Source organism: Miniopterus natalensis, chromosome 18 (assembly GCF_054644295.1).
Source record: "Miniopterus natalensis isolate mMinNat1 chromosome 18, mMinNat1.hap1, whole genome shotgun sequence".
Taxonomy (NCBI): Eukaryota; Metazoa; Chordata; class Mammalia; order Chiroptera; family Miniopteridae; genus Miniopterus; species Miniopterus natalensis.
Genome location: NC_142098.1, coordinates 27919990 through 27947857, shown reverse-complemented (window position 1 = coordinate 27947857; position 27868 = coordinate 27919990). Strand labels below are relative to the sequence as shown.

General features: G+C 57.6%; 5 protein-coding genes across 6 annotated transcripts; 3 read left to right on the top strand and 2 right to left on the bottom strand.

Annotated features, from left to right (window-relative positions):
- The first annotated feature begins 1605 nt into the window (after positions 1-1605).
- CARMIL2 (capping protein regulator and myosin 1 linker 2) lies at positions 1606-13416 on the top strand. Its single transcript, XM_087827412.1, has 39 exons — positions 1606-1645; positions 1916-2010; positions 2103-2153; positions 2404-2466; positions 2560-2684; positions 2816-2907; positions 3107-3177; positions 3293-3366; positions 3510-3585; positions 3665-3753; positions 3858-3952; positions 4031-4117; positions 4187-4299; positions 4418-4495; positions 4605-4681; positions 4780-4884; positions 5060-5129; positions 5270-5351; positions 5450-5546; positions 5629-5686; positions 5824-5996; positions 6158-6320; positions 6428-6529; positions 7556-7684; positions 7768-7881; positions 8044-8204; positions 8275-8362; positions 8534-8677; positions 8795-8861; positions 9322-9551; positions 10429-10529; positions 10612-10975; positions 11058-11180; positions 11990-12026; positions 12179-12250; positions 12348-12563; positions 12721-12801; positions 13141-13218; positions 13304-13416. Exons 1-39 carry the CDS (start codon positions 1606-1608, stop codon positions 13414-13416), a joined length of 4194 nt encoding a protein of 1397 aa, XP_087683538.1.
- Positions 13417-13424: 8 nt separating this feature from the next.
- Positions 13425-16341, bottom strand: ACD (ACD shelterin complex subunit and telomerase recruitment factor). Of its 2 annotated transcripts, none has more exons than XM_016220331.2 (12): positions 16034-16341; positions 15815-15951; positions 15586-15679; positions 15421-15497; positions 15248-15292; positions 15106-15140; positions 14806-14957; positions 14632-14728; positions 14467-14550; positions 13929-14308; positions 13708-13799; positions 13425-13624 (listed from the first exon to the last, which is right to left on the bottom strand). In XM_016220331.2, the coding sequence occupies exons 1-12, from the start codon at positions 16130-16132 to the stop codon at positions 13546-13548; spliced, it is 1371 nt and encodes a 456-aa protein (XP_016075817.2). In that variant the 5' UTR covers positions 16133-16341; the 3' UTR covers positions 13425-13545. The 2 variants fall into 2 exon arrangements, with proteins under 2 accessions (XP_016075817.2, XP_016075818.2); XM_016220332.2 differs by having other exon boundaries at positions 14647-14728; positions 16034-16222.
- Positions 16342-16886: 545 nt separating this feature from the next.
- On the top strand, positions 16887-18637 carry PARD6A (par-6 family cell polarity regulator alpha). Its single transcript, XM_087827411.1, has 3 exons — positions 16887-16949; positions 17326-17548; positions 17784-18637. The coding sequence occupies exons 1-3, from the start codon at positions 16887-16889 to the stop codon at positions 18536-18538; spliced, it is 1041 nt and encodes a 346-aa protein (XP_087683537.1). The 3' UTR covers positions 18539-18637.
- Positions 18638-18823: 186 nt separating this feature from the next.
- ENKD1 (enkurin domain containing 1) lies at positions 18824-22034 on the bottom strand. The gene is made up of 7 exons (XM_016220323.2): positions 21872-22034; positions 21581-21775; positions 20851-21023; positions 19787-19912; positions 19526-19689; positions 19290-19426; positions 18824-19203 (listed from the first exon to the last, which is right to left on the bottom strand). The coding sequence occupies exons 1-7, from the start codon at positions 21954-21956 to the stop codon at positions 19043-19045; spliced, it is 1041 nt and encodes a 346-aa protein (XP_016075809.2). The 5' UTR covers positions 21957-22034; the 3' UTR covers positions 18824-19042.
- Positions 22035-22461: 427 nt separating this feature from the next.
- On the top strand, positions 22462-24076 carry C18H16orf86 (chromosome 18 C16orf86 homolog). Its single transcript, XM_016220324.2, has 4 exons — positions 22462-22566; positions 22775-23004; positions 23331-23563; positions 23667-24076. The coding sequence occupies exons 1-4, from the start codon at positions 22462-22464 to the stop codon at positions 24074-24076; spliced, it is 978 nt and encodes a 325-aa protein (XP_016075810.2).
- Positions 24077-27868: the final 3792 nt, after the last annotated feature.

Below are 27868 nucleotides of genomic sequence, written 5' to 3'. Positions count from 1 at the left end.
GCAGTTTGTGGGTTCTATGTGGTCCTAGAAAGAGTCTTAGATCTTAACCATATCTCAACTCCTTTCAAATTGAGAGGCAGCAAAGCAGCACCTCCTCTTGAGCCTCTATTGGCAGGAACTCAACTCACTCTCCAGCTGAGTCCTCCCCTGCCAGCCCTCGACTATCACACCATGGGCCTGTTGGTTGAGGAGAGATGGCTGCCCTCAACTTGTTAATATTCAGTTTCTACTTTCCACTTTGTTCTAGTCCTAGATGAGAAGGTGGTCTCACTGTCTCTGAGCTCCAAGGTGAGGGGGGGGGGGGTAGCTGGAGATGGGAAAGAAACCAAGGAGATTCTGCCAGTATATCCCACCTACTCATGGTTATTTCACCTCTGCCAGGCTGGACTGTGGGCAGGGTAGAGGATGTTTCTTATCTCATAAGTGGAGTTTAATTAAATTATAATGGAAGGGAGAGAAAAATAATCCCCTTGCCCTGCCAGCATGGCTCAACAGTTGAGCCTTGACCTATGACCCAGGAGATCAGGGTTCTATTCCGGGTCAGGGCACATGCCCAGGGGGCGTACAGGATGCAGCAGATCAATGATTCTCTTGCCATTGATGTTTGTCTCTCCCTCTCCCTTCCTCTCTCTGAAATCAATTATTTTTTTAAAGAAATAATCCTCCCCCCCCCTCCAGTGAACCTTCCAGAATCTAGGTCCCTGGTCTTTTATAAGGCAATGTGCTCACCCAACTCTGGACCTTCTGATCCCTCCCAGCCCTGAAGACAGTAGCTTCCCTCTCTCCTAGAGGTTCCCTCTCCCCAAACTCCAGGTCAGGAAGAATGCATGTACCTGGCCTTTGCTCATGAGTCACTCCATCCCTCCCTGAAGCTCTTGGGGTTCAGGTTTTAGCCAGAGGCTGCCCCCTGAGCAAACAGGCACCTCTGGCCCTGACCCAGCCTGAACCTGGTGAAAGCTGAGGAGCCTCTGCTGCAGAGAAGGGTATCTGGGCCCATCTGGTAATTTTTCCACCCCTTTAACAGTTCCTGGATCTTCGATGGGGTCACAGTCTCCAGGTTAGAAGCAGTAACAGATTAGGTGCTCCAGGTTAGGGCCCGGATATTGGGAGAGATCCCACGCTCCTGCTGAACAGATGCCCCCTCCTTTCCGCTGGGCTTTGGAGGGTACCAACCCGAGTGGGCCCCGGAGTGAATCCCCGAGCGGACAGCACCCCCTGGTGCTCAAGGCAGGGACTGCAGTATGGGGTAGACGTAGGGGGCCAGACACCGCATGAGGCACGGGACACTCGCGCGACCCTGAAGGCCACACTACTCCCACCCCATGTCTGGCCTGACGGAGTAGCTCCTGCGCGACGGGGTGGACGGGCATATGGGACTCTGGCCGCCTCCTACACCCGCGTACCCGGGCGACGTCTCCGGGCCCGCGGAGGCCAGAGCGGGGAGGAGCCGGGCTGGGGGCGGCCTGGCAGGAAGCAGAGCGTACCTTCCGCTGCAGGAGCAGGTGGCTGCAGAGCAGGCCGGGCCCCAGGCTTCCTGTGCACGCCTACGAGCTGCAGTTTCTCATCGCAGCTCCTTGGGCTGCCCCGGCCGCCTGGCGCGGCCCCATGGCCCAGACCCCCGACGGCATATCCCATGAGCTGCGAGGTAAGCGCTGGCCCTTCTTGCCTACTTGGCTGCGAGGAAGCAGTGGGGCTCGGGGGAGTGAGGGGCAACCAGAGGCCAACCAAGCGCCCTGGGGATGCCCAGTAAGCGTTTTTCTCTTCTCCTTTGGAGGTCTTTGCTATCTCAAGATCCACCCCACTTCTTCCTTACTGGCCCATAGACTAGACCAGGCCCCTAGCCTGGTACAGGCCATGGGTATGAATTGACCTCCATGGGAGGACCAGAATCATCTAGCAGGCTGCCCTTCCACAGGCGCGATCACCAGGTTCCTGTGGCCCAAGGAAGCAGATCTGCTGCTGAAAACCTGGCTACCAGAGCGGGAGGGTGCTGAACAAGGTCATGTCCTGGTATGGCAGGGGGACTGAGCCTGGGAGGGCACTGTGCCAAGCAAAAAGAGCCTTTTGCCCTGCTCAGGGTGTCAGACTCTCTCTCCCTCCAGGCATTGCTTCGATGGAGAGCCTACCTTCTCCACACCTGTCTCCCACTAAGGGTGAGTCAGTCCCAGGACCTGGTCACCACCCACCTGACCCTCCGGCAGCTTCCTTGACAAGAGGGCTGCATCTGCAGAACTGTTCATCTTGTCCTGTGGGCTCTGCGCTTCCAATGGCTGTGGACTCCAGGCAGCAGGCTGGACTGGAGTCTAGGTCCATCTAGATCTCAGCTCCAGGCTGCACAAAGGACTGGGTTCCCAAGAGGGTGGAGCTCAGGCCTTGGTCCAGGCTGATCTAGACACTCCACAGGTGGACTGCACGTTCAGCTACCTGGAGGTCCAGGCCATGGCACTGCAGGAGACACCCCCTCAGGTGAGAACCTTAGTACCTGCTAGGGCCTACCTACACCTCCCACTTCCCCTGTCCCCACACATGGAACCCAGCCCAGCCACTTGCTTTCCACAGGTCACCTTTGAGCTGGAGTCTCTGCCTGAGCTGGTCCTGGAGTTTCCTGGTGTGGCTGCCCTGGAACAGTTGGCCCAGCATGTCGCTGCAGCAATCAAGAAGGTCTTCCCTCACTCCACCCTTGGGTGAGGCCCAGCAATTGCAAGGGACTAGAAGAGAAGGACAGTGGGGGGAATGCTCTGGAGACACAAGCGGGCTGCTTCACATCCCAGAGGCTAGAAGTCCCTTGTCCCTTCTCCTTTATCCTTCTGCTCAGGAAGCTATTCCGGAAGCCCACACCCCCTTCCATGCTGGTTCGTCTGGAGAGAAGCAGTCCCTCAGAGGCTACCTCACCCAGTAGCCCCTGTGGTAAGGGCCAAGGCAGGGCCACATGGGGCTTCCAGCCTACCCCCTTCCTGCAGCCCCAGACCCCTGCATTTGGAGGTCTCTCAAACTGAACAGAGCCACTTGAGGTACAGCCACCACCCAGTTTGGGTCTGATCTTCCTCCATCTTTTGTCTCTCTCCTCCCCCCACCCCACCCCATCATACCCCTGGCACCTCCCCAGGTGGCTTCTTGGAGACATACGAGGCTCTGTGTGACTACAATGGCTTCCCTTTCCGAGAGGAGATTCAGTGGGTGAGAGTAGGGCCCTCTCTGGGAGGCTCTGGAAACATCTCATCCCCATGTCCATTGAGTCCCTCCCTGTTCCCTGTGGCCCCAAGCCAGTTGGAGACACTTTCTTTCTCTCCAGGATGTGGACACCATCTACCATCGTCAGGGTTGCCGCCATTTCAGCCTAGGAGACTTCAGCCATCTGGGTAGTCGGTGTGTGGCCTGCCAGGACTGGGAAGGGAGGAAGATCCCATCACCTACATTCCTGGGCCTCAGCCTCTCCATGGAGGGGGTTTTGGGGCTTGAGATTTGGCTGGAGGACCCTGAGCTCTGCCCCTGCCCCTTTTCCCACCCAGGGACCTGGCATTGAGTGTTGCTGCCCTGTCCTACAACCTGTGGTTCCGGTGTCTCTCCTGTGTGGACATGAAGCTGGTGAGAGTGTAGGGGCACGGAGAGGTCAAGGGCGTGGGGACCAGGGTGCAACCCACTGAGCCTCCACTCTGGTTCTCAGAGCCTTGAGGTCTTGGAACAGATTCTGCACATAATGAGGCAGTCATCCCACCTGGAGGAGCTGGTGCTGGAGACCTGTGGTCTGAGGGGGTAAGGGGGCCACAGAGAGCTTGAGAAGGGGATTTGGGGCAGTTGGGATTTGGAGGATTTGGGAATCCTAAATCAGAGTCTCATGCCTGCGATCTGGTACCCAGAGATTTTGTCCGGCGACTGGCCCAGGCCCTGGCAGGGCACTCCAGCTCTGGGCTTCGAGAGCTCAGCCTGGCAGGGAATCTGCTGGATGACCGAGGTATGCCTGAGCCTGGGGAAGTCCCAGGGGTTGGTGCTGGAGAAGGTGGGACCCAGGAAGTTTGTCCCCATTCCCCAGGAGTGGCTGCACTCAGCAGGCACCTAGAGCATCGTCCTGGAGCCCTGAGGAGACTCAGCCTAGCACAGACAGGGTTGACCCCTCGAGGTAGGTGGAGCCAAGGATGGGGTAGGGTTGGTGGATCAGCATGATCGCTGAGCCCCGCTCCCCCTCCAGGAATGAAGGCTCTAGGCCGGGCACTGGCTTCCAACGTGGCCTTTGACTCTGCTCTGACCCACCTGGATCTTTCTGGAAACCCCGGGGCACTGGGGGCCTCAGAGGACAATGGGGTGAGTAGCTGTCTTTAGGGGCAGTGATTGGGGCCGCTGCAGATAGTGGGGTGTCAGAAAGCTCTTGGTGAGGTGATTCCTGACTCTTTCCCTCTCTCCCACCCCATCCTGCCACCAGGGACTCTATAGTTTCCTGAGCCGTCCAAATGTTCTGGCGTTTCTGAATCTCGCAGGCACCGACACCGCCCTGGACGCTGTAAGGGGGTGGTCGGGGGTGGGGGGTTGATCCTGGGTAGACTGGAGGGCAAGGCTGGCCGGGAGGGCTCGGTGCTCCGGCCGGTGCAGCCTGCGCCCTCCCCCCGCAGCTCTTTGCCGCGCTGTCCCGCGGCTGCTGCGCCAGCCTCAGTCACCTCGACGCTTCGAGGAACGTCTTCTCCCGCACGTAAGGGGGCGGGCGCGTCAGGGCTGGGGGTGGGGGAGAGGCTGCGGGGAGCCGCCCCCGGCGCCCGGAAGCCCACTCCTCCCGCTCCCCAACCCCAGGAAGTCCCGGGCTGCGCCCGCCGCGCTGCAACTCTTCCTCAGCCGCGCCGGGGCGCTCCGGCACCTGGGCCTGGCGGGCTGCAAGCTGCCCCCGGACGCTCTCAGGTGAGTTGTCTCTGGCCATGGCCACGCCCTCCATCTGTGCGGCCTCCGGCGCCTCACCCGCCTCCTATCGGACCCGTAACCGCCCCAGCATCCGGGCCCTTCTTTCTTGGTATTCGTTCGCGCCCTGAGTCCCGATTTCCCAGTTCCCGCCATGCCATGTGACATCCCATCCCAGGGCCCTTTTGGAAGGTCTCGCGCTCAACACGCACTTGGGCGACCTGCACCTGGACCTCAGCGCTTGCGAGGTGAGCGCGGAGCTCCAGCGGGAGCAGGCAGTGGGCCCACACACAGGGAGTGGGACTGCGGGAGCATGGGGCCTTTGGCCACTCGATCCTCCCCACCCGTGGCCTGTTGTCCTGAGCACGCCCCCTCCTTCCATCTTCAGCTGCGCTCAGCAGGAGCTCAGGTGATACAGGACTTAGTGTGTGATGCTGGCGCCGTGAGCTCCTTGGATCTGTCGGATAATGGTGAGGCCGCCCGGAAACCCATCCTCCCACTACCCACCCAATTCCCGCTCCACTCCCACCCCGCAGCCTCACCTAAGCGTGACTCCAACCACTCCCAGGCTTCGGGTCGGACATGGTGACTCTGGTGCTAGCCATCGGGAGGAGTCGGTCCCTGCGACATGTGGCCCTTGGAAGGAACTTCAACGTCCGGTGCAAGTGAGCCCCCACCCCACTCCTGGGCCTCCCAGATAGCACCCCAACATCCGGGTCCCCCACCAACCCTGGCCCTTGCCCACAGGGAGACCCTGGACGACGTCCTGCACCGGATTGTTCAGCTCATGCAGGATGACGACTGTGTGAGTTCACAGGACTATGTGGGATCCTCAGTCAGTGGACCCCTGTGACCCCTCTGACTCCTGGTCCCTCAAACCCTGTGACCTGCTCACCTTGCTGAGCCCTGACTCCAACTACAAATGCTCTCTCTTAACCCCAGCCTCTGCAGTCTCTGTCTGTGGCTGAGTCGCGGCTGAAGCTGGGCGTCAGTGTCCTGCTTCGGGCCCTGGCCACCAATCCTAACCTGACAGCCCTAGATATCAGCGGCAACGCCATGGGGGACACTGGTGCCAAGATGCTGGCCAAGGCCCTTCGGGTTAACACCAGACTCCGGTGGGCGGGGTCATAGTGGTGGGACCGGTTGGGGGGGAGGGCGTGGCATGAAGATGCCTACTGGGCTAAGGGGCGGGGCTGAACGGAGGGGTGGGCATGGTCGGAGGGATGGGTGCGGCCTGGCGGAGCTCCGCCCCCGACTGAAGCCCCGCGTGGCCCAGGTCTGTGGTCTGGGACCGGAATCACACGTCAGCTCTGGGTCTGCTGGATGTGGCTCAGGCCCTGGAGCAGAACCGAAGTCTGAAGACCATGCCTTTGCCACTCACCGACGTAGCTCAAGCGCAGCGCAGCCGCCCGGAACTGACAGCACGTGCAGTGCATCAGGTGTGTGTGTGTTGGGGGTCCCTTCTCCACTGCTCTGGGCCATGGCCCTGCTTCCCACCACTTATCAGTATCCCTTCCCACCACTTATCAGTATCCCTTGTCGTCAGATCCAGGCCTGTCTCTTGAGGAACAACCGCACAGACCACACCTCTCCTGCCAGCACCTCCTCCCAGCAGCCACTAGGTCGGGTCTCTAACCCCTCTGAGCAGGTCAGTGTCCCTTCCTTAAACCTTGAGTACAAACAGAAGATAGGGGGTGGTGAGAGCTGTGGCACCTGGGAACCTCCTTGGGTCTGAAGGTCTGACTTTCCTGGGGCCAGGGTGCCTAAATCATGCTGTTCCAAACAATTCCTTCTCCTTGGTCTAGAGAGAAACCAACTGCTCCTGAAATACCTCCCCCAAATAACACCACTGGCTGCCTTCTTAAAGTACTTAAATAGGCTCGCCTGTTAAAGATGGGAGGTATTTAAAAATCTTCCCTCAATCCCCCGTCCCATGCCCACTGTAGCCCTACCTGTAACTCCCATTCACAGGACCCCTTTCCCCTCTTCACTGACCTCTATTGTGGCCAACCCAGTGACCTTTCTTCTGGCTTCATCTCCCTCCACTACCTTCCCTTTATGAGAAATGTTCCCACCTCTCCATTCCCAAATCCCTTTTCTCTCCCAAGCTCCAGAGCCCAGGCATCTTGACCCAGACATCCTGCAGGGGCTTCACACTATATACATCTTCAAGTGATCTCATTATTTCCTGCCAACTCTTCTCTCTACCCTGAATCCCAGTCTCACTGGTGCCCGCACCCACCAAGTGCTATGGACAGAGGTTTGAACCAGGTCTCTCCTGGCCACATTGGAGCCTGCATAGACCTCTTTGGTCCTGCTCCTCTCCCCCACCCTAACTCTCCCTTGCTTCCCCTGGTTCTTCCTCTATGGTATCTCACTCCCATTTCTTCCCACCTCTCAGTCTATCCTTCAGGTGGATGGTGAACAAACTGAGCTTCTAAAACACAGACATCACTAACAGCTCCTTTCCTTTCTATTCTGTACATTTAGGAAGTATATATAAAGTCCCTGCAGTGAACCAAAGGAGACTGCTCTCCCTCCCTCAACAGACAGGCTGGCCTGACAGTATTGGCTTTAGGACCTCACACCCTGTTGGAGACCCTGGGAAAGAGGCAGTCAGGGTTTGGGGGACTGGAAAGGGACCAGACTGGGACTGATTCCTGATGTTCCTCAGGAAGTGAACGAACTGTGTCAGTCGGTGCAGGAGCATGTGGAGCTACTAGGCTGTGGGGCTGGGCCCCAGGGTGAAGCTGCTGTGCACCAGGCCGAGGATGCCATCCAAAATGCCAACTTCTCTCTCAGTGTGAGCACACCTTCCCACCATGAGGACCCTTCCTCTCTTAGTTAGGTGTCACTTTGCAACTCCTGTTCCTCCTTGGCCTCCAGATTCTCCCTATTCTATATGAGGTGGGAAGCTCCTCAAGCCATCAGTGGCAGCTGCGGCAGAAGCTGGAGGGCCTCCTGGGGCAGGTGGGCGAGGTCTGCCGCCAGGACATTCAGGTGAGATGGTGCCCTTGTCCCAGCCTCACCATATACAGGCTTGACCCCATCCCATAGGCTTGACTGTGATATCCTCTGAGTTTATATTCTGTGTGGGTCAGAGCCTCAAGCCATTCAGTGTGGCTCTAGCCACACCCTCACCATTCTCTGACTTTTGCCCAGGACTTCACTCAGGCCACACTGGACACAACTAGAAGCCTCTGCCCACAGATGCTGCAGGAACCTAGATGGAGAGAGCAACTAGAGGGGGTCCTGGTGGGCTCAAGGGGCCTCCCAGAGCTGCTCCCAGAGCACCTGCTGCAAGATGCCTTCACTAGACTCAGGTAGGCTGGATGGGGCTGGGCTGGGCAGGGCAGAGACTGCACACTAACCTTTACCCTTTCTTGCCCTCAGGGACATGCGGTTGTCAGTCACAGGGTCCTTGGCAGAGAGCATTGTGGCTCAAGCTCTGGCGGGTCTGAGTGCAGCCCAGGATCGGCTGGTGAGGGGAAACTGTGCTTACACACACATGCACACACACATCCTGCCTTGCAGGAGTTTTGTAATGTCTTCTGGGGTCATAAGGCCCAGGGATACTTTATAGTTCCCTTGGCACTGATGGGATTATGGCTGGGGCCCTACTTGTCCATCTCTGGGGTGCCTGGTATTGCAGGTGGAAAGTCTGGCTCAGCAGACAGCAGTGGCAGTGCCCTCCGCCATACCTGCTTTGGAAGAAGGCCAGCCCACCCCCTTTGGGCCTGGTAAATTGGAAGGCCTTTTCTTCCCTGAGGAGAAGGAGGGTGAAGAGGAGCAGAAGGTATGTGGTGCCAGAACTCTGGGTCTGGAACCCTAGATCTTCCCATCTTGTTCTGGAGTGTGGAAGGTGGGGAGGCAGCTCCCTTGCCCGAGGCCTAGTTTGTGCCCTCCCCAACAGAATGACAGTCCTCCACAGAAACGGCCTGAGTCCAACCATTGTCTTCACCTGGCTCCCTCCACTCACAGTAAGTCAGGGCCTGGGGGGAAGGGAGTTACTGAGTTGGGCTGAAGCTCCATTAGACCTGAACACCTGGACACATTCACTCAGCCCTGTTGTCCTGTAAACTCACCGACCTTTGCCTGAACCAGGCCAGGACCCCCGTGCACCCTGCAAGGTTGGGGTTTCCTGTGGTCAGTCGGCATGGGAGCGGGACCTGAGCGGACCATGGCCCGGACACCGTCTTCACTCGCCCCCTTTCCCTACCCCCAGGACGCGCATGCTTGGCGGCAGTGCGTACGCGCGCCGCTCGGGGCCGCGCTCAGCACCACGGACAGCGGCGGCGGGGGAGGGACTGGGGGGGCGGGAAGCAGGCTGCGTAGCCGGGCCCCTCCCCGCGCCCTGGGCGGGTCCCCCGCCGCCCTAGAGCCGCCACTGCCACCTCCCTAAGCTCTGTGCTCTGTGCTCTTCTGGTGCTCTCCCCTCAGGTGCTGCTGAGGAACCGGGGCCCGAGCTGGCGGCTCCTGGAGAGGATGCGGAGCCGCAGGCCGGCCCATCTGCACGCGGCTCTCCGAGCCCTGCTGCTCCTGGGCCCCCGGCCGGCCAGCTGCCTCGCATGGACCTGCCACCCTCCGGGCAGCCTCTGCGCCATCCGACCAGGGCCCGACCACGGCCCCGGCGCCAGCACCACCACCGCCCGCCGCCTGGGGGCCCCCAGGTGAGCGCCCTCCCCCTACTCCAGAGGCTGTGGAATTGGGGGTCTCGGGTGGCCCATTTGCTCCTCACAGATGATGGCGGGCAAGGAGGTGGGTTGTAGGGGCCCAAAATCATCTGGTCCTGTGGCCATATCCTGGCTTCTTCCTGGCCACCCCCACCCCAGGCCATACCCATGTGGGGTCATGGGTGTGTGGGTTTCGTTAAGGGTGCACCTGGGTGTAGGACCCTGCCTCTGGTTGGCCTGCTGCATGGGTGGATGTGCAAGAGAGGGTGGCTGTCTTATCCAACATCCAAGATACTGGGCTCCCCGACTGCAGGGGCAATCCTGTGTCTGCTGCACATCTGGATGGTGTTTGTGTGGGGAGGTGTATGTGTGGACCGGGTACCAGTGAGGTAGAGGGCACAGGGCAGAAGGGGAGGAGGAGCTGGCTTGAGGCCCCCCCTAGAGGGTCTGACGCAGCAGGCCTGTGCTGCTGAGCAGCAGCAGGCCGGGTGGGGTGGGGGTGGGGGTGGGGGATACTGCAGGAAACTGTTTGGAGCAGAGGTGGTGGCAGGTGAGAACGTGTGACCCAGGGGATGCGTGGGCTCTAGCCTGCTAGTGACCGGGTGGTTCAGGATGTGTAGGATACTCCGTGGGACAAGAATGAATGTGGGTTGGGTTTGTGTCCAGGGTCAACTATGGGAGAGGAGGTATGTGAAATTAGTATCTTTGCCCACTAGCTGGACAGGGGGAGAGCTTGCACGTCAGCCTCCTAGAGTCACCCCAGCTCCCAGGTCCTGGAGTTGCCTAGGGCAGACTGTTGGAGGAGGTGGGGAGAAGGTGGGGAGAAGTCACAGTTGCGCTCAGCCTTGACCCCTGACTATGTGATGTCCCCCAGGTACCCCCAGCCTTGCCGCAGGAAGGGAATGGGCTCAGTGCCCGTGTGGACGAGGGCGTGGAGGAATTCTTCTCCAAAAGGCTGATCCAACAGGATCGCCTGTGAGTGAGGGGCAGTTGCAGGGGGTGGGAGAGGGTGGGCTGCTCCATGGGCCTTCCTGCTTACTGTTGGCTGTTCCTACAGCTGGGCCCCTGAGGAGGACTCAGCCACCGAGGGTGGTACCACTCCTGTCCCCCGTACACTGCGAAAGAAGCTGGGTACCCTCTTTGCCTTCAAGAAGCCTCGTTCAACGCGGGGGTCACGGCCTGATCTAGAGACCAGCCCTGGGGCAGCTCCCCGCACTCGAAAAACCACACTTGGGGACCTGCTGCGGCCACCAGCCCGTCCTGGCCGTGGGGAGGAGCCTGGTGGGGCTGAAGGGGGCACCAGCAGCCCTGACCCTGCCCGCAGGAGCCGGCCTCGCTACACTCGGGAAAGCAAGGCCTACTCAATGATACTGCTACCTGCTGAGGAGGAGGAGGCAGCGTTGGGTACCAGACCTGACAAGGTGAGACCTGGTGACAGGGGTGAGGGTTCTGCTGAAACTGAGGGCACTGGGCTCTCTCCCACTCTGGCATCTCTGTCCCCAGAGGCGGCCCCTGGAGCGAGGAGACACAGAACTGGCCCCATCCTTTGAACAGCGGGTACAAGTGATGCTGCAGAGGATTGGCGTGAGCAGAGGCAGCGGGAATGCCGAAGGAAAGAGGAAACAAGTGAGCTTGGAGGGACACAAGTGTGAAGTAAGGGGACTGATGACATGTGGCTTGTGGCAGTCTATGGGTGACATGTGACCAGGAGGAGACTCATGACACACAGGTCTGTGAGTTCTACCCCTTCCTCCTCAAAATAGTGGTCAGATTCAACCATTCTTCCCTCTTGGCTTCTGCCCTGGCTCCCAGGCCAGTTATCTCCTCCTTGGAGCTGTGATGGTCCTTTCTCTGCAGATCTAACAGAAATCTGACCTTGTTACCTACATTTGAAACAGCAAGTCATCCAGGGTCTTTCTCTTAAGCCACTGCCCTGACTCCTAACCCTGCTTCAAGGCCCTGTCTCAGCCCTGGTCACTGCTTTCATCTCACTGCTCTCCCTCCCTGGTTGCATCTCAGAGCCTCTGCACATTCTTGTCTGGAGCACCTCCCTGACCCACTTCCAGCCCCTCATCACCACCCACGGGTTATACCAGGTTCCTCTTCATCCATCCCTGCATTTCCCTGTGGGCCTTCCCTGATTCTCTTCCATGTCTATCCTGCTAATGCCACTTTGATCACAGACCCTAAGAAGAACCACAGTATAGAAAGTGAATCAGAGAATTAAGAAATCACATTATTTGTGTGTCTTTGCATGCATATGGATGTGCCTGTGTTAACTGTCCACCATCTCAGAGCTCTAAGATCAGGACTGGATTTGCTATGTTGTTGCCCAGCCCACATTTAGTGGCAGTTATAAGAACAAGAATGAACAAAAGAACAAGGCTAGGGTGAGGGTGGTGCACAGCTGAGCTTGACTTCCCTGTTTCCTACAGAGCAAAGATGGAGAGATCAAGAAGGCTGGCTCAGATGGTGAGATCCTGGGCTAGGGCAATACATTTTGGGGGAGGGGGATGTCCTTAGAGATAAGTCCCCAAGGGATTTGTTCTTCTGGGGGAGAGGCCAAGTTTTTCTTCCCCTCACCCCCAAGACCTGGTGCCTGAGCCCCCAGTCCTACCTTGCAGGTGACATTATGGACAGTTCCTCAGAGGCCCCTCCCATCTCTATCAAGTCCCGCACCCACTCTGTGTCTGCTGGTGAGTAAGGGCCACTGTGTGTGTGTTGGGGGATATGCAGGTCAAGCTCACTTCCATTGCCTGGCCCAGGCCTTGGCTGACACCCTTCTTCTTGCAGACCCCTCATGCAGACCTGGCCCAGGGGGCCTGGGGTCTGAGTCTGCCACCTGGAAGACACTGGGGCAGCAGCTGAACGCAGAGCTTAGGAGCCGTGGTTGGGGCCAACAAGATGGTCCAGGACCCCCTTCCCCTTGTCCCAGCCCCCGAAAAGCCAGCCCTTCCCCAGACAGCTTAGGCCTCCCAGAGGATCCTTGCTTGGGCCCCAGAAATGAAGGTAAATGGGCATGCTAGCCCCTACCCCAATACTGGGCTGGGGACTGCAAAAGTCCCTGCTGGGAATTTGGCTCCTCTGGGGACCCTGAAGGTAGGGGGTGAGGGCTGGAATGGGGGCAGCTGTTGGGACCATACCCTGATACCCCGGCCTCCCCCAGATGGCCAGCTGAAGCCGAGGCCTCTCTCGGCAGGGCGACGAGCAGTGTCTGTGCATGAGGACCAGCTCCAGGCCCCTGTTGGTGAGGGGAGACACCTCCATGTGTGCTTGAGTGCAGGAGATGGGAAAGAGTGGGCTCCAGGTCTCTCTTCATGGCTCAGGTCCTTGGAGGAGGCCACTGGTGGTGTGAGGGGTGAGAAATCAGGGAGCCAGGAGCAAGGGTCTGATAGCCCTTCCAACTAGCTCTGGTCCCACCTCCAAAAGAGCAACCTCTGCCAGGGATGGGAAGATACAGGGGAAGGGGGGGCTCTAAAGGCAACAATGTCTGTGTGTGTGCGCGCGCGCTGGCACACATTGGAGTGGAGGGTTGGGGACAGACAGCAAGCCCTTAACACACCACATGCCTTTCTGTGTCCCTCAGAACGGCCTTTACGACTGCAGCGCTCCCCTGTCCTCAAGCGAAGGCCAAAGCTTGAGGCACCCCCATCACCAAGCCTAGGTAAGAAGGGGCTAGGCTGGTTGTTAGGGTGGCAGGATTGCTCACTCCAATTCTGACCTTCCTCTCTCCCCCTCTTCTTTTGCAGGATCTGGCCTTGGAGCCGAGCCTCTGCTCCCACAGTATACAGAGCCCTCCAGCCCTGAGCGGAGCCCACCCTCCCCAGCCACAGACCAAAGAGGCGGCGGCCCCAACCCCTGACCTTCTCCTTTCCTGCCGCATGAGATTATTTTATTAAAAAACTCAGAGGAAGCAGAGTGTGGAGCACTGTTTGTCCACCCACAGGCATGACCTGTATGCACACATTCTCCCATGTGGTCACATGACCCCTCACACCTGGGTTTGCTCAGATTCCGGCTGTGGCTCCATCAGAAAATGCAAGGCCCAGGCCAGGAGTTGGGGAGGGAGCCTAGGAAGAGAGCCAAGGCTGTATGTAGGTCAATGAACACTGGGAATGGAGACCAACAGAGTGGGGCAGCCCCAGGCACTCACCTGGCAGCTTGGACCTGGGCACAGAGGGAAGTGCAGGGTGGCTCGTACTCATATTGGAAGGTGGATCCATCACGATGCTTCTTTGGAGGGTCCTGAAGAGGATGTGGTGTCGAGAGGGGCCAAAAAGGACCCCTAACCCCATCTAAGGTTATCCTAGCTCTCCCAACTCTACTCAAGGCTTACCCCATTCTATCTTCCAGCTGTAGGGGGGCTATGCTCACCCAGACGGGACTGGACTCCAGGACTCCCTCGGTGGTTCTTATCCTTGGAGAATGCTGCCAGTTCTTGGGGGGCAACCCTAGCTCCTTGAACTCCAGTCTAGGTTTCTGGGGCTGGGGCATGGTCACATGGGCCTGATGTGAACTGGGGATGTGACTAAGAGGTGACAGACTTGGGGTACAACTCAGGAGTTGGGAGTTGGATACATGGCTGGGATGTGGGGAACTAGGGGCCAGGGGGCCAGGGGCTGAGCAGATGGCTGGTTGGGGCTGGAAGCTGCCCTTCTGCCCTGTGTCTGGAGCAGCCAAGGACAGGGCAGGTAGAAGGCTGAGACTGGCACCACTTTCCTCTGCTGACATGTGGCTGGGTAAGGCAGGGTTTCCTGGGGAGGAAAGGACTCACTGTGAGCATAGTCCTCTCAGCTGAGACCAGTTGAGTGGCCTATGACCTTAGGCAGGCCTCTAGGGACCGTGTTAGTCCCTTTCATAGCATCCTGCGTAGCCCGGGCAGCGAGTTAGTGTGGCTTCAGCACTACCTTACCTGAGGAACTGAGTGAAGAAGGAGAAGAGGACAGGGTCAGTGATAGGTCCTGAAGAGTCGGGTCTGGTGGGGGCAGCTCAGGGCCTGGGGGTCAGGAAAGGCTTATCAGCACTGTGGGCACCAGGCCTCCAGATATTCCTCTCTGGGCTCTCCAGTCCTCCTTACCCTGTGTTCTCTGACCTGGGTCCAGAGAGTTCAGGATTCGCTGGTCAGTCTCAGAGATGTGCAACCATAGGCTGGGGACAGTGTACATAGCTTCTTCCTGTGGACGTGAACTGTCAGCCTGGTCCTTGTCCAACTCCTCACCCTGACATTTCCCAAGGGATGCCCCAGACTGACCATGGCCAAGTGGCTTGAGGCAGCCCAGCGGGTGAGCGGGGGTGCTGTGCAAGGGCCTGACAGCATCAGACAGCTCTCAGCCAGGCGCACTAGTGCCCCCTGATGCTCCTGTTCTTCCTGCACTTCATCCAGAAGTTGAGACAGTGAAAGGCCTAGGGGCAGGGGGTCAGGGGACGGGCAAAATGAAGCTCAAAGAGGAGGAAGGGTAGGGTGGGTGGGGAAGAGGGCTTATTAAAAGAGCAAGAGATGACAGCTGGAGAGTTAACTCTACAGAGAGTTAGGGTCATCCCTTACAAGTACCTGCATTGGAGGAGGCGGACTCTGAAAGATGCTCCCTATAGAAACAGAGGGGACAGATGTGAGGAACAATCCTGAGGCTTGTCAACACATTTGCCATCCTCTGACCAAGCCACACCTGGCCTGAGCCCAACCCCACACTCACTCCAGGCAGTCTTTCAGCTTTTTCTGCACATCCGGGTCCTGGTTGCTAGGAAAAAGATGGTGATAAGCAGTCAGTGTTACTAGGAGGCCCAAGCCCTCCCACCCAAAAGGCCTATGCCCATGCCAGCCAGGCCTGGGTGGGGAGAACAGTTGGAGGGTGGAGGCATCACTTACCAACCAGTCACCCAATCCCGGGGCTGCTCCGTGGGCATTAGGCTGAAGCGGTGCACCTGGAGGTAGAACTCCGCGGGCTAGAGGGGTGAGTTCAGGGACGGGTCTCAGAAATTGTCATGAAGAGTCAGGCCAAGTAAACCTGCCCAAGCCAGCCTCACCACTCACCGCGCCGCCCTCTGCTACTTGGACTCGGACCTCGCAGTCTTGCAGCAGCAGCAGCCGGCCTTCAGCCCCTCGGAAGCCAAACTCCTTCTCTTCCCTGCGGAGAGTACGGCCCTCACAGCCTAGCCTAAGGGAACACAGTCCAGCCCGCCTGGGGCCCGCCCACCTCGGGCTCAAGCCTCGACCTTCCCCCGGGTTCAAATCTTCTACGGCCCCGCGGCGCCTTTCTCACCAGTCCGAGGCGTTCAGGGTTTCCCGCGTTACCAGGCATCGGACACTGTGGGCCCCATCGGACACAAGCAGCGTGGCCCCGACATCAGACGCGCCTGTGGCGCAGGACCGGCCTGGGGCCTCGGCCTCCTGCAGCACCTGACGACAGTGAAGGACGTCAATCCCACTGTCCTGGGGCCCCACCTCGGTCTCCGGGACATGAGGGAGCTGGGGGGCTCACCTGAAGCAGCTGCCCCGCCCGTGGACTTGAGAGCCTCTCTGACCCCAGGACCAGCTCTCGAATCCAGGGCCGCAGGACCAAGCTCTTCAAGCTTGCCATTCCCGCAGCGGAACTTAGCGGAGGACCGCTGGCCCAGGGTTCTCGCTGGCGCTGCGGTCCCGCCTTTCGTCGGAAGAGGAAACGCACGACTATTGGGCGGGACCTGAGATCGAGGCCCCACCCAAGTGCGTGGCTGCGCGTGCGCAAGAGCGTATGCTGTTCGAGAACCTGCGTGAAGATCCTTCTTGGATTGACTGGACTCTTCCTTGTTTGTTCTCTCTCCGGGCAGCGGTCCGGCTTCCGGGCCGTCCGTCAACACTCCCTTGGCTCTGGGCAGGCAGAGGCCAAGGGCCGGCTCAGATGGAGAGGGAGGAATCTGGGGCCTGAGGCTGCGGCCGAGGTTAGCCCGAGTCCCTTCAACGCCGTGTAGCCCCGAAGGATTCAGCAAGTATTGTAACTCAGTTTCCTAGTAGTCTTGTAAGGCCGGTAGAAATATTACAGATAGCACCCAATAGGTATCACTCTCCCCTCGGATTGGCCGAGCACCTCCCCCAGTCTCCGAGAACGCGCTGACCGTAGCGTAATGACGTAAGAGCACACAAAACGTCTCTAGCCCCAGCACCGTTTCCTAGGAAACGTGGACTCCGCGTTCCACTCTCCGTAGCTGGCCCCTTGACGTCATGGTGAGGATGGGAGGGCGGGGCGAGTGCTACCGCCAGGGGCGGGGCGGCACCGGCCGGCCCGGCGGCCGGGCTGTGCACCTGCGCCTCGGCGGGCCGCCTGGCGCACTGTCCCGGGCCCGCCCGGCCCCGCCATGGCCAGGCCACAGAGAACCCCGGCGCGCAGTCCCGACAGCATCGTGGAGGTGAAGAGCAAAGTAAGGACCCCTCCAGTCCTAGCTCCGGCTTTGGCACTAGGTGCCTCCAATTCCCTCATTCTCCCCTTCCTAGCTCCTTGGTCCCAGCACCTTTCTCTCTCCTCCATCCTCCACGTCCCATTCTCCGGTTTTTCTTCTCGCTTTCCCGCACCCATCCTCCTTCCTTTCACTGTCGGCCTCTAGAGCCCCTCTGTGGCCTGGGTTACCTGGAGGGCGGGGAGAAGACCTTGGACAGCGTCCCTTGTACTGGAGCTGAGGTCTGGGCACAAGGCTGCAGCTGTTGCGGCAGCCCGCCTTCACACCCCTGCCACCCTGGGACCGGTGGTAAGAAAGGACGTAGGCTCCGTCCTGACCCCTCCTCTTCCCCTGCCTCCAGTTTGACGCCGAGTTCCGACGCTTCGCGCTGCCCCGCGCTTCGGTGAGTGGCTTCCAAGAGTTTTTGAGGTTACTGCGTGTGGTGCATCAGATCCCAGGGCTGGACGTGCTGCTTGGCTATACAGATGCTCACGGCGACCTACTGCCCCTCACCAACGACGACAGCCTGCACCGGGCCCTGGCCAGCGGGCCCCCACCGCTGCGCCTGCTAGTGCAGAAGCGGGGTGAGGAGAATGGGGTACAGTGGGCAACCTCTGTGGGGTAAGGTGACAGGGCAGGTCTCCAGGGGCTAGTTTATGCCCAGGGTGCCCAGGCTTCACGCTCTGCAACCCCTGTCCTTGGCCTGACCTCCAGGTGGTAGGAAATAGCTAGTGTCCCCTTCCCCTGACCTGGGCATGATAGAAAAGGACCCAAGTGGGAGAGTAGGGTCTCTGATCTCAGCGCCTCCCTCTCCTGCAGCAGAAGCTGACTCCAGCGGCCTGGCCTTTGCCTCCAACTCTCTGCAACGGCGTAAGAAAGGGCTCCTACTTCGGCCAGTGGCACCTCTGCGCACCCGGCCGCCCCTCCTAATCAGCCTGCCCCAAGATTTCCGCCAGGTTTCTTCAGTCATAGACGTGGACTTACTGCCTGAGACCCACCGGCGGGTGAGGCTGCACAAGCATGGTTCTGACCGCCCCCTAGGTTTCTACATCCGAGATGGCATGAGCGTGCGTGTAGCTCCCCAGGGCCTGGAACGGGTCCCAGGCATCTTCATTTCTCGCCTGGTACGAGGGGGCCTGGCTGAGAGTACAGGGCTGCTGGCAGTCAGTGATGAGATCCTCGAAGTCAACGGCATTGAGGTGGCTGGGAAGACCTTGGACCAAGTGACAGATATGATGGTCGCCAACAGCCACAACCTCATTGTCACTGTCAAGCCAGCCAATCAGCGCAATAATGTGGTGCGTGGGGCATCTGGGCGTCTGACAGGGCCTCCTTCTGCTGGGCCTGGGCCTGCTGAGCCCGATAGCGATGATGACAGTAGTGATCTAGTCATTGAGAACCGCCAGCCTCCCTGTTCCAATGGGCTGTCTCAGGGGCCTCCATGCTGGAACCTGCACCCAGGCCGCCTACTTCCAAGTTCCCGCAGCTCTCTGCCATCCCTGGATGATCAGGAGCAAGCCAGCTCTGGCTGGGGGAGTAGTATGCGAGGAGATGGTAGTGGCTTCAGCCTCTGATACACAAGGAAGCAGCCCTTTGCCACTCCAGGGGACTTCCCCAGTGGGGGTTTTAGCTTGCTCACAGGGCCCTCTCAGATTGGGGAACATTAAAGGTTTTCTACAAATGCAGTTATGGGTGTTCTGTGTCCCAGTCCCAGCCTCCTCCCTGACCCCACAATCTTGCCTTCTTCCCTGGACATGAGGCAGGAGTGATAAGGGCAGCAGAGAGACTTTTCTGCAGTCGAGCACCAGGAGGGCCACCAGGGTAATTTCTAGGGTAAGAAAAGCGCGTATGGAAACAAATCCCACTGTGTATAAAAAGTTTAATTTTGACAAAGGGATTAAGAGGCTGGGCTAGGAGGGCCCTTCTGCAGCCACCAGTGGCTAAGAAAAGTGCTGTGGGGATACTGTTCCCCACCTACTGCTTATGTCTTTGGACTCTATGATGGGGCCTGACCCTGTCCTTTGCAACCATGCAGTGATCCTCAGCTAGGACCCCTGTCACTACCCCTATAAAAGGGCTCAAGCATCCATCTTCACGAAGACCTGGGGGCGGGAAAAAATCTTGATGGCCTCCTCTACCTGCACCAGCTTCCGGTCCAGCTCAGCACGATGGCCCTGGGCCCTTAATGAGTCTGCCCTGGCAGGCAGCAGCACCAGCTCACGCAGCAGCTGGCTCTGGCCTACATGGGGCCCAGGAACAGTTAGTGTTAGAGGTGTATGGTCCTCAGTGGGTTCCCCATCCAGTCCCCTTTGCCCACATACTCACTCTGGAGCAGATTGCTTAGTGTCTCCAAACGCTGGTTCTCGGGCATGCGAGTGTGGCCAGGGGGCATGGCAGGATCCGGCTGGCTATGTTGGCGGGCCTCAGCCTCCCGTCGCCACAGATCCTTACGCTCCAACAAGCTGTGGATGCATAGGCTCAGGTTGATGATCTCAGCGCAGATGTTGGCTCCCACCTGCCATAGGTACCCCTCACCCTGGGTGTTGGATAGTAGGACCTACTAATGGGGCACGTGACCCTTCTGTGTGGCGTTGTAGTGCTCCTGGGCTTGCCGTTGCTGTTCCAGCACTTGTGCCAGGACCTGCAGCGAGCGGGAATGCCGCCGGGGGGCCCTCTTGGCAGTGCGGGCATTGTGGCTAATGAAGTCCACACCCAAGCTTGGCCCCTGCAGGACATGGCAAGCGCAATGGGAAGACAGCACTGAGTTGTGCCTCTGAACCCCACAGGATCCCTTCTCCACCTCCTAGCACACACACTCTCACCTTGGCTTTGGGATCTGGTGGGGTTAGCTGGGGACTGGGGACACGGGGTGGTGGGAGCCCAGGGCCACAGCGAGAGTGTGCCCGCAGGAAGTGCGCGGTCTCTGTCCCACAGGCAGGGCCAGGCTCCTGGAGGGCAGGGCATAGAAGAGGGATCAGTCAGGCTGTGGTCAAGTTCTCAAAACTGAGCCTCTATCCCCAGCCCTATGGGCCTTCTCCCTCTTGAAGGAGCTTTTCTCATCAGCATTTAAATGTGTGTCTCTCACATCTTTAACAACAAACCACCCTTCCTACCTCAGTTCTGGTTCCAGTTACCATTCTTTTTCTCTCCTTCCTAGCCAAGCTTCCTGGATATGTCCCCCCCGAGGTCATTGACAGCAGGCCTCTGAGCCCACAAATCCAGGGTCATTTCCCTGGTCTCATTGTCCTCAGCCAGATCCTCAATAACTCCTGGGTCTCACTCCTGAGATCCAGACCTGATTCTCCATCTGCTTCCTGGACACACTCCCACCCCCTGGGAGTCCCACAAATGCTGCAGCTCCAACATACCCACATATGACCTTACTGTCTTTTCTCAACCCTGCTCTTCCTTCTGAGACCCCTCGATAGAGAAATGGTGCCACCATCTACTCAAGACAGAATCCCACCACCATACCCCTATCCCAGACCTTCCCATGGCCCTTAGAAATAAAGGTTGAAAAGTGTTATGTGGCCCTTTATATGGGTCCAGATGACTTCTTAGCCTACCTTCATGCTCTTATCCCCTCACAGTAAACTACACAGCATCCCCACTGCCCACACTCTCTCTGATCTTAGGACTTCTATCTGTGATGTTTCATCTCCAAGGAATGTTCTCTTCCATTCTCCCCTTGCCTAATTCCTCTGGCCCTCAGGATCACCCAGCCATCGCCACTTCTGAGAATCCCCTGCAGCAGAACCAGCTATCTCTTAGTCCCCTGTTACCTTAGTCCCCTGTGATTTTCCTCCCTCCCCATAACTCAGATCAGAATATAATTGCCTCTTAGCAAATAAGATGGACAATACTTCTAGCTCCCTAAGCCAGGTACCTGCAGCTGGGCCTTGAGCCGGGACTCAACTTTGTCATACTTGGGTGAGCGCCACAGAGCCTTCAGGGGCCTGGGCTGGCCCTGTTCCCGGCTGCGCTCCTGCTCACGGAAGCGCCTCTGGATCTCCTTGATCCTCTTCAGGTTCTCCTTCTCATGGTCTTTAGGGTCCTTCCCTGGGAAAAAGATGTTGCCAGGCTCTGCCCTACTTACAGCCCATGAAATCCAACTCATACCAGTTCACATACAGGCCTGACCTCTCCATCTAAGTGAGACCCTATACAGACACTCCAAGTCACCATCTTGTTTCCTTCCTGACATGGTAATTATCTTACTCTATCCCTGATTATTTTCTACATTCTTATTGTGAAGTATACCATTAATTATCTTGTATATAATATTCATCTTACTTGCCTATTGTCTCCCACCTTGACTCAGTGATAGTCCATGCTTGTCTTCAACCTGCTTTTGTAGCACCTCCTGGGCCTAGCACATTGTAGGCACTAAACAACAAACGTTTCATTGATGCCTGAATTCATGAAGCTGAGCTAGGGTTTCCTGAGGACTACCTCATTTCAGTACTCTTGTGGGAAAAGATAGTTCATTTCCCCCTCCTTTTATAGTAGGGGAAATTGACACGCAGAGAGGCAAAGCGTGAGCCCAGGTCAGGGCAGGAGGAGTAGCAGTTTTTTCTCTCAGATTTGCCTCGCTGCCCCTTCTGCCCAGAACTTACTCTTGGGAGAGGCCCCTGGGCCTAGGGAAATACCCCCAAGTTGCAGCAACATGCCCCCCACGCCGCATCGGCCTCGCTCCAGGATCTCTCTGGCTCCGGGACGGATGCGGGGGCCGCGGGGCGGGGTGGCGTCCAGATCCGGGTCCGAGGTCAGCAGGTCCAGCTTCAGCGCGTTTCCTTCAAGGCGCCCTTGGGCTGAGGGGTCAGACAGGGAAGAGTGCGGGGTTCAGTGGTGGAGCGGGACCCGAGCCTTGCTCGGGCCTCGCTGGGCCGCGGCACCTCCCAACTCACCCGAGGCGGGCCGTCGGTAGTAGTCAGGACAGAGAGTAGGGTCTGGGGGGATGGGCCCCGAAATGCGGGACGGGCCCTCGCACATGCCGCCGTCGCCGCCCTGTAATGGTGCACCGAGGCCTGCCAGGCTGCGTATCCGGGGTCCCGGACCTCCTTCCTCAGCCCCGTGCCTACTCCCTGGACCCGACCGTGAGCCCGGTCGTGCCCTCCATTCCCGCTCCGCGGCCTGCACTAGCCGCCTGGGCTCCTGGCCCACTTCCCTGATCCGTTCACGGCCCCTCCCCCTCAACACCAGGCAGGGGGCTCACCAGAGCAGTTTTTTGCAGCCCGAAGCTGCAACCCGACAGGTTTGCTGTTGCCAAGCAACAGTAGTTTCCGTCTCTGAGGTCAGGGGCCAATGCCCCTGACGCAAAGTCTTCTGGGGCTTGTAGTTCCAGTTCAGGGTGTAGCTGAGCTGTTGCCAGTTGACCTTCCCACCCGGGCTCTCGCCTCCGGACCAGTCTCCCGGGTACACCAGCGCAGCCCCTCAGAGCCTGTCTCCGACCCCCACTCCCCAGCAACGGTCGAGGATGTGCTGACTCCGAGCAGCCATGGCCTCTGCAGGGACCGAGAGGCGACCAGGTGCCCAAGAAGGGACAGCGGAGGGGACTGCACGGCTTTTGGAGGTGCTCGGTGGCCATGCTCAGAGCTCTGAGGTGAACGTCAGGGCTGTCTAGTCTTTAAACTCTTGACCTCGGTGTTTTAGGAGGCCAAACCGTGTGTTGACCCCCTAACTACCAGGACAGGCTTCACAGGCTGGCAGGGGCATGGGCTGGTGCCCTTCATCCACACTGGGTGTCTAATGACTGATCCCTGTATCCTTTGCCTGGCTATGGTGACCAGTTACCTATGTGTCACCTCTAGTGTCCAGTGATGGGAAACCAGGGCCTGGTGTCAGCCCATGAGGCCTGCGGGACCCAGGGTGAAGACAAGTGTCCAGCAGGACCAGTCTCAGAGCCAGAGCTCCAGGAGGAACAAGTCAAGCTGGAGGAAGAGCGGCTGAAGCCAGAGGTTGAAGCACTAGAGGAGAGAGGCTCCAGGCCTATGGCCACCATTGTGAGGTCCAGTCATGGTCCCAAGAGGAAGCCAGTCAAGTGAGGGGGCCTTCAGAGGGAAGGAGCAGTGGGGCTGGTGGGTGTATGTGTGTGTCACATCCCAGTAGGATTCCAAATTCCTGTACTCCTGCAGGGTGCATCATTATTCCCTGCCACCACCATCGCTCCTCTCCCCTTCTGTCCCTATGAGAGGGAGTCTCAAGGCCTTGTAGGGGACTGAGCTCACATGAGCTCTTAGTCCTTGTCCAGCCTGGGGCCTCATTGACCAGGAAAGGGACAAGAATCTGGGCCTGGGGTGGTGGGCATGCAGGGCTATTCCCTAGGCTCAGGGTACAGGAACCAAGGCTGAAGGCTGCCTCCTCAAGCCTCCTATCCCCCAGCCTCCCAGGGCCTAGCCACCAAGCCCATCCTAGGGCTGAAGCTGAGCTGCCCCAGGGGCTGCCGCTGCAGAGGGAGGACCTGGAGGGTAGCCAGAATGAGCCCTCACAGTCTGCAAAACAGCACAAAAAAGCCAAGAAACGCAAGAGTCTGGGGACCTCCTTGCTCCCAGCTGTGGCCAGCACAGTGTCTGCACCCTCAGAGCCCTTGGCACTGGAGCGTGAGTGGCAGTCCCTGGGCCTTCTCTTTTCCCCCTGCCTGCTGGACTCCTGACATGGCACAGCTTGGCGCTCCAGCCCCTTCTCTGCCCCGGGTCTTTGCAGGAAAGGCCCAGCGCCTACGGCCCCTGTACCAGTACATCAACTATTGCAACCCTGAGCTGAACGAGGCAGGGGAAGGGGATAGGGAAGCTGAAGCTGAGGTGGAACCTGAGTCTGAGCTGACCCTGGTCCCCGAGGAGGCATGTGTGGAACAACTGCCAGCCTTGCTGCCGGTGGCAGGTGAGCTGGGCTCAGGCCTCACTTTGCCCTGCCCCAATATGTTCATGTCTCCCACCCATGCTCTGGTTCCCCTTGGAGAGGAGGCTGGAGAGGAGCCTGGGGGTTTGCCCAGCTTGGGGGTCAGCGGCCTCCTCAAGACTGAGATGGATAAGTCAACTCAGGTGGACATCAACAAGATGTTAAGTGTCTGTGCTGCCCCACTTGTACCCCCACTCTCTCCTCAGTACAAGTGACTGTCCCATCCCAAGGGTGGCTCATCTCCCAAGCCTGAACCAGAGCAGCAGACTGGGCTTCAGCCCTCAGGTGGAAGGGGAAATTCTGCCCCTGTCCCCACTTGGGACCTTGGACATGTCGAAAATAAATGTTTTTCCTTTTCTCAGATTTTGACTCCCCAAATAAGATGCCTGAAGAGGGAGAGCCTGGGGAGGGTGGAGGATTCCCCAGTGCAGGGTTTGAAACCTGGCTGGTTATCTGAATCACCCAAGAACCTGACAAAAGTAGATTCCTGGGTACTACCTCAGATCTAACTGAATCAATCTTCAGGGGTAGGACCTGGTTCTGTGCATTTAAAGGCTCCTCAAATAAACATGAAGATCAGACAGGATAGTGGTGAGGATGGAGAGGGAGGTGATGAGGAACTTGGGGCAGGGAAAGGAAAGCGACTGTCCGGTCATGGGAAGCAGGTGATTGGCCTTGCTTCCTGTCCCCCAGGGAAGGGACTTGCATTTGATCTGACCTTGAGGGGACCAACACTTGGGATATTCCCTTTGAGATGGGAGAGTTCATTTGCCTGCCCCAAGACTGGCAGCTTTGGGAGGCTTTATTGTTAGACCACAGCTGGACCAGACTTTGCCCCCAGAATGGCACTTGGTGACAGAGTCAGTGCTTCCTGGAAGGCAGAGGATGGTGGTGGTGGAGGCAAATGGTCTCCCTGGGGCCCTGTGGCCAAGCCACCAGATGACTTCTGCTTCTCACCCTCAGGGCTCTCTGGGAAGAGGGGGCCAGTGCTGGTCATTTCGGAAACCCTCATATCCTGCTGCTTCCTGGTCCTCCTGCATGTCCCTCTGACACCACAAACACAGGACATTTCAAATTAAATGAATAATTTCTCCTCCCTCCAACCTGCTTTTCTTCCTGCATCTCACCTGCACAATTGTTCAAGCCAAAATCTTGGGTGTCACCCCAAACCCCATCCTGCTCTTTGCTTGTTGACTCCTACAAGCTAATTAGGCATTAAGGATGGTGATTCTGCTACATACACACTGAACCCCTAATGATGTTGTTTCCCCTCTAGCACTCTGCTCCTCTTACCCCAGCTGCCTGATAACTTCAGTGGTTCCCTGTCATTCCCTGACAAGTTACACCTTTTCTTATCTTCACTCTCTGCATGTGGGGCTTCCACTGCCTAAAATGACTTTATTCCCTCACCCCTTCACTTGGCTAGTGCACATGAACCCTTGAGGACTCAGGGCACCTTGCTTCTTGGCAAGACAGTGTTGCCCTGTATCGTAGCACCCACATACTACTGTCCTTGGGGTTACTGTCTTCAGGACTAGACTGTGAATTCCCCAAGGGCCTTTGTCATTGCATCACAACCACCTAGCAGAAGACCCCCATAAATAGCACCAAGGTGAGACCAAGGTGGAGAACTGGGGAAGCTACAGAGGGACAAATCAGGATCTGAAAAGCTAAGGCTGTCCAGAGGTACGTGTGGCACTCCTGGAATAATGGCCTGGCAAGGTCACTGGAAGGGATGGGGTAGGCAGGCCCAGATGGAAATAGAAAGAAAATGGAAATCATGCCAGGCTGCCCCCCCCCCCCCCCTTTAGGGATCACTTGGATGCTCATAGGCCCTTTGGAAGGCCACAGGACAAGCTGTGGGGTCAGGACATTTATTCTTTCTGCCTACACGTTTTCCTGGGTAGTGATTTGACCACCCCAAGAAATAACTGTCCACAGGGACCATGCAGACTGAATACTGTCCATAGGGATGAACAAAGATTCTCTGTGATTTTTCAGAGGTAGAGAGCCCTTCAAGATAACTGAGCTTGACCTCCTCACTTTATGGTTGAGGAAGTAGAGGCCTGGAGAGAAATGGCCTTGTAGGAGACCACACCCTGGGCCCCAAGGAGGCTCCACCCTTTCCTGAGCCCTGCAGATCTGAGGACCCTGGGGCTCTCTGACTAAGGCATGACCCAAGAAGGCCAAGCATCTGCTTTCTCTGTGTGGTCCCTAGGGCTGGAGGTGTGGATCAGGCCATCACTGATAAGGAAGCTCTGTTCCTATCTTCCAACAGGTAATGTTGGAAATACTCAATAACCACAGAAGAAAACAACCTGTCTACATTTCCTGAGGCCTATTACCTGACAGGCTTGTTTAAGCAGGGTTGGTGACAGTAGCCAGAGAAAAGAACAAGTCACCACTACTACTAGAAGCTCATTCTAAGGGAGAAATGCAGAAGCAGCACGATGCAAGGGGACACATGCTATGAAAGAGCTGGGGACCGAGACTGTGGGACCACAGGCGATGGGAGTGACTGTCACTATGCCTAGGAAATAGTGAAGAGGCAGCCCTCTAGCTGACTCCTGGAGAGTTGGGTGGTCTTCCAGGCAGAGGATATGCCAGGGACAAAGCCTTGCTAGTATGGAAGATGTCAGCCGCATGCAGGAGGGCCACTTAGCATGGCTGAGGCAGAGGCACGGCCATCAGGAGACCAGGTTGGGTGAGCCTGGGAGTGATGAGGAGGGGTGTAGGCAAGGAAGGATCTTGGTATGACGTTTTGGAGAGGTTCTTGGGCAGCAGTGTGAAGGACAGAACGAGAAAGGGAGAGACTGAGGACACTGAGATGAGGAGACTTCTGTCATTGTCTGAGTATGAGGCCTAGATTTGGCTGGGGGTTGGAAAATAAGCAACAGGTATTTTGGAAGTTGCTGTAACAGAGAGGAAAAGTTGACTGTACTTTCACTGGCTTGAGAAAACTTTATTTACTTTGACCCAAGGAAGATCCTGAGGTTTGGGAACCAAGTTCTGGGAGGTGATGCTGCCTTCCTCCAGGAGGGGGCAGAGCAGGACAAGCCTGGGAGCAGTTGCCAGCTCAATTACCCCTGGGGACCAAAACACAGCTTCCTTGACCACAGGCATCTGGGCCACTTCAAGGCACATCTCCTCCCTGGGCCCAACCCAAGAGATACATGATAGTTAAAGATGTTTAAAGGATGACCATGTACCTAGACTGGGGAGTGCCAACAGAGGACCTGGAGTTCTCATAAAAGTAGCTCTGCACTAAGCCCCCTGCAGCCTGCCCAGGACTTCTGGGAATGTCTTTGTAAACAAAGGGTTTGCTGCTGAGCCCTACAAAACTTTAGTAGTGTCACTGTGAGTCAGCAATGTGATCCTTTAAGTAGGAGCATCTGAGTCAGGCAGAATAGATGCATGTGCTTTCTTGGTCAATTCCTAAATTTAGGGATCCCAACATCCTAGTAACACAGAGGGACTGATCTGGAGCTGACCTGATGGTCCCTAGGAGGAAGGGGGCAGCCTCTCCCTCAACTCTACCAGTGTGCTGCCTGGTGAGGCTCCCTCCGCAGTCCACCTCCTAGTTCAGGCCAGGGATGGGGATCTAAGCCAGGAGAGGCAATGCCTGGGCACTCGGAGTCTGAGGAGCCACAAGTGCTGGGGAAAGAGTAGTTCAGGGTCAGGCTGCGTAGTCAAATGACCCTGACCAGGCTCCTGTCACTTGTAACTTACAGGAGGCAAGTAACTTTCCTTCTCTCTGCCTCAGTTTTCTTATCTGAATATGGCAATATTAATATTAGTACCTCCAAGAGTGGTTTGGATATTAAATAATATGCATAAAACGTCTACTCTGGGGGGCCCAGCATGCAAAAAATACTAGCTATTGTTATTTTATCTCACAAAGACACGGTATAAAACCAATATGGGAAAACAGGGGTCAGGCTGCGTAGTCAAAAGCCTGGTCACTTTCATAAGGGGTGCCAAGAGGAAGATGGAGCCCTCCCTGAGTC